The 5,274-nt window shown below is 36.5% G+C and overlaps 1 protein-coding gene across 1 annotated transcript in view; it reads right to left on the reverse strand.

Moving 5' to 3' along the window:
• Positions 1-1,454: 1,454 nt before the first annotated feature.
• Positions 1,455-5,274, reverse strand: part of LOC306863575 (POU domain, class 6, transcription factor 2-like) — a 94,477-nt gene continuing 90,657 nt past the window's right edge. Inside the window, exon 9 of the mRNA XM_079406996.1 lies at positions 1,455-2,450. Within this exon, the coding sequence (XP_079263122.1) occupies positions 1,946-2,450 (505 nt within the window). The 3' untranslated portion in view covers positions 1,455-1,945. The remainder of the gene's footprint in view (positions 2,451-5,274) is intronic.

A 5,274-nucleotide genomic window follows, 5' to 3' on the forward strand; every position in this document is an offset into this window, starting at 1 on the left:
ACTTAAATTTACAGTTAAATACCGTAATTTCTTTAAGAGATATAATCTTAATATACCAACCTATTAAAGTACTGAAATCTGTTTTGTTCCTTTGAAATACACTGATAACCACCAAATGCAGGTGATAATGAGAAAGTCACATGATGAGCCAAAGCCCATCACAAGCAACTTTTAAACAATAGCATATACAGAAGGTGCACAGTGTCATTCACACAAGCACTAAACACCATCATGGTGAGACTCATTAAACTGAAATATGCTATAAACATTAATTTAACAACATTAGATGTAACATACAACTCTAATAAACATAACTGATAAGAAAAAACTAAGAAGAAACATAGTTATTTCAAAGAAAAAACGTCAAATTCAAACAGAATTTGAAATGGAACGCAGGGAATTCTGGGAACGTCAGTTTACGGTTTTTCCCTGTAAATTTTACAGGAACTTTCCGTTAACCATGTAACAGGTTTTTACTGTAGCATTTTCACAGTTTTTTACCGTTAAAATCACGATCATTTTTTACAGTCTGGGGTCCAGACAAATCGTACAAAATCATATGAGTGAGGTCGTACAAATTCGTACGAATTAGCCACCTCGTAAAATGCGTACACATTGGTCAAGAGATAGCGTTGAATAATCACGTCCACAGCAAAATACTTTTGACATTTGCTATCATTGAACTGTTAGGCTATTTTAACATCAGCGTTAAATCGATCATCTTGCTTTCTAGATACCAGTCGACCACTACTTTTAGTTCATTTGGAATGCTTGTTATACAGTATAAGAACTATACAATAAAAAGGATAAGAAAAAAAGAGACTAAAAACAATTAATACAATTACTCCTTACTGTAAGATGGGCTGAAGGTTTGTAGGATTTTATATATTAAGGTGTATATTCAGTCAAATGTTTTGATTTAAATATGTCCAAAATGAGTATTTCCAGTCATTTTCGTCTGACTGACACAAGTTTTTGCACAAAAAAAAACTTAAGCACCAAAATTGAAAAAGACAAAAGTTAACTTGCATAACCCAAGAGAAATCTTTAAAAGTAATTCATCTCATTTACTTGAAATCTTTATATGTATATATATGAATATATTTTTTGTCGAGCATGACAAGTAAAATAAAACAGTAACCCTTTGCTTTTAAAAATTAAATCCGATCACATGAAAAGGATAAAATGGTTCAGGCCAAGGTATGACATACAATGTCCTTGTTCTTTGGCTAGGAGGCTTTGGCAACACCATTAAATAGCTTTAATCACAGCTGCAACAAATGTGGATATCTGTGGCATGTTCACTGAGAATCTCTTTGCAAAATATTCCTCCCAAGCCTTAATGCCTTAATGTTTACGAACAGAGTGAGATGACACATTTGATGATGGCCTTACAGACAGCAGAAACTTGACAATTTTGAAATTAACTTCTCAAAGATTTTTTTTTTTTTTTTGAACTTGTGATTTCAATTAGGTGACAACTTACCAGAAATATTTACATAAAAACCCAAGTGATAAAATAAGACAAAGATCAAATGTCACACCCATCTACCCCATCACATGAATTTTTTTCTTTCTTTTTATTTTTTCCCCCCCAGTAAAAATGTAAAAATGTAAAACATTTACAATTAAAAAACCTCAGGTATCAGATGCAACAAACTTTGGTAAGTAGTTTCTTCACCATCCTTGACTTAAACAAGATCGTTGTTCTTAATTCCTCACAATCTGCTTATGAATCAGTACTATAATTCTCATGCAACTCTCTTTTTCTGTACTTTTTTGGTTTTTGCTTTTGTGATGATAACACTGACAATATTTCATTTTGCCTTTGTTGACAGTTCATCCAATCGATGGTGCATCGGATAGCAATCGTCCAGGTCTTTAAGTCCACAACATCAGAAGTTTTGCCATCGGTGTGTGTTCGCCTCATGGCACTCGTATCAAGCTAAGGGTGTTCCTCCATATTATCAACCAGAGGGTCCATCGGTGCGACCGGCCCGAGCTCGGGCTGTTTAAGCCTCTTTATAGTGTTTTTCAACGCTTGCCTCTTATTGCAGAACCAAACACGCACCACCTCGCGATCATAATTCAGTTTCTCTGCGATTTCCGTCATCTCCTGACCGGAGGGGTGAGTATTCTTCTCGAAGTGGCTGTTGAGGATTTCCAGGGCCTGCGGCGTGAAAGAGGTCCGGCGTTTGCGCTTTTTGGAGGGCTCGCTGCCGATAAACTCGGTCAGGTTCTGCATACCGGAGCGATGGCGGGCTTCCGCCTCGGCCATCCAGCGCTCCAGCACGGGCTTAATCTTCTGAGCGCTTTTTGGGGTGATGTCCAACTTCTCGAACCTGGCAGGATATAAAAGGCCAGGGTTCAGTTTGCCTGTCAGACTGCTAGCTATAGTGTTCTCTTGGGCTTCCTGTGGTAGGAAAAAGTGGCTTCTCAGGATGGTGTGTCTGGGGGAGAATTGAGAGAGAACAAGCTTACTCAAGTGCCCAGACCGGGTGAGGGGTTTCCTGTCTGACCCAGTTGCCCAGACGAAGGGGTCTCTTGGTTCAGGCCATCAATCGGACAGAGTGTTTCGTGGCTTCTACCGCATGGCTTCAGCTGTTGCATGCTGGGAAATGATTTAATCTAAGCCCAAAGAGCTAGTTTGTACACTCCAGTACAGCATGTTCCTTCATGTGTTGCTTTGATTGACTTTCTGTACCCATGATGCATTGAACCAAGAGGACTCTTCCATGGGCCGGTCCAAAAACAAACAAGCACCTGACTGATATCATAAAGAATGAATTCATTTATTGGCCTTGCATTTGTCTTGTCTAGCTCTTCTGTACAATCAGATGGCATCACATATGATTAGGAATTCTATCTTCTGCGAGAGATTTTAATGCATATTGTCAAATAAATAACACAAGCATGCAATAAAACATTAAAAGCATTATTAATTCACAAATGGCTTAAATTATTCACTCAAACGCACACACATTTTAATACACTTCTCCAACTTTTCCATCTTCCTCAAGCCACCCTGATGTTCATTTAATGTTTAATGCTAATACATTTTCACCTTCATTTTTGAATATGTCTGGAAGTTTATGGGGTTTATGGGGAGGTAAATCAGTCTAATATTTAGGTCTCACTTTGCTAATGCTGTAGAAACTTTGCTTTCTGTTCAAAAACAATAATGGAAAATTTGTCACAGTAACTAGTTTTACACTTACATTTTCCTGGTAACTATGTGGCTTTTTATTTGGGTTTTCACTGAAGTATGGGAATTGCTTTGAATTGTGAGTGGACAAGATTTTGTCTTAAGAAGGTCATTTAAAAAGCAAAGAACAAAAAAAAACTGTGCCAAATAAAAATGTTCATAAAATATATAAAATAATAAATTTGATTTATATTATAATTAAGCATTACATCTATAATTATGAATTATTTAATGAATATAATAGAAATTATTTTATATTTTATTTTATAACTTATAATTACATAATTTTATGTTATATTTACAAACAAATATATATCTTTTTTCAGCTTTTGTGGCAGATTTACTTACAGCTTGCGCTAGTGCAAACCGTCTTTTGGCGTTAAAATAGTACTGTCAGGATTTACGCACAGTGAAAAATTATTCACAGTTATTTTTGACCCTGACCTTATTGAATATGCATTTGTAGGAGTTTCCCTTTCAGATGCAACAGGAGAGTATCAAAATTAATCACGCAACACGATTTACTAACATTTGCGCTCGTCTAATTACTTGTTTTTGCGCCATTATTTAACGCCCCAAAAGCATGTCTTAAAAACTATTTTGTGGTTGAAATAGCTGCATTTGTTGTTGCTAGGAGAGTGTGTGGTAGAAGGTAGAGGATTATTGAAGTTATTTGGAATGCAAGAACGCATTATCTGAATCCGAAAATATCCTTACGCTAATTTGCGCTGCGCTTGGTAGATTGTGTTGGTCATTATGGAAATCAGGTGTTGTGTCTGTGTTCTTTGATTTGCACGTCATTAAATCACCCGCAGAAATTTCCACGCCCAACGGTGCTGTTTTGGAATTCGGCTCTCATGCTAATTTTTCCTGTTTAGTAAAACTGGCCCTAGGTATTTAACATATTGTTGAGCCATGGTTAAAAAAACTGTGGTCTGTCTCTACTTGATGTCAGTGTAAACTCTGAATCAAAACCCCTTGAGAAGTACCGATCTGATCTAAAGCCTGTATAACCAACCACAGAGTGTATAGTTACAGAAGATCCATAAAAAGAGCTTTTGTCTCCGATGACTCCACTGAATGGGGAGATTTCCAAAATGTGTCTGTACAGACTTTAATGGAGAGATGTGTCAGTGAGTTTCCTGACCTGCGCTCCTATCCAACACATGGACATCTGTCAGGCAGACGGAGAAAAGCCCAGCTGAGTGAGGGGAGAGAGGTGAACTACTGCTCTCTAACAACACATAGTCTCTCTTGGTCCTGAACTCCTGGACAGGCTCCTGTGAGGAGGCCTTTGATGGAATCTTAACTGGCATTTGAAAAGACGCCTGAAGCGGGGGCAAAGGCCCTCGCTCTCCCAGGTCCTCAAACGCAAAGACGTTTTTTTTCAGCACGGAGATGAGTGACAGCACCCTGTTAAATCCAACCGAGCAGGAAACACTACCAGAGTCCAGGCATATGCCAACTTATTTATTAAGTCATATTTTATTCAATTTCCTAATTTTAGACCCTGTTCACTGCAATAATACCAGAAATAAGTGAAGTATTTCCGCTGGAGAGAGAGATCAGGACATAAAATCATGCTAATGCAGTTGGAACAGGAAACAGGATCAACAAAAATCAAAGCCTTATCATAGTCATATAAAACTGGGTTGGGTTGTAGCAGTAACAATATTATTATTCTTTTATTTTATTGTTATTATGTATTTATTTATTTTTTAGAAAAGGAGGGAAGAGCAGAGATAATTGTTATTGTTCAATAATTGGTCAATAATAAATGTGACATTGGTATAAACTTTTAAAAAATCTCTCATACGCATCAAGGATGAATTTATTTGATCCAGTGTATTGTGAAATATTATTAACAGTTTAAAGGAACTGTTTTCTATTCGCATATATTTTAAAATGTAATTTATTCCTGTAATGGAAAAGTTGAATTTTCATTACTCCAGTCATCAGTGTGATCCTTCAGAAATCATTCTGTTATATGTTTAATGTTTAAAACAATTGTGCTGCTTAATATGTTTAATTGAAATAGAAATATTTTGTAAAATGATAAATTATTAATC

Source organism: Barbus barbus (genome assembly GCF_936440315.1).
Source record: "Barbus barbus genome assembly, chromosome: 44".
Classification (NCBI taxonomy): domain Eukaryota; kingdom Metazoa; phylum Chordata; class Actinopteri; order Cypriniformes; family Cyprinidae; genus Barbus; species Barbus barbus.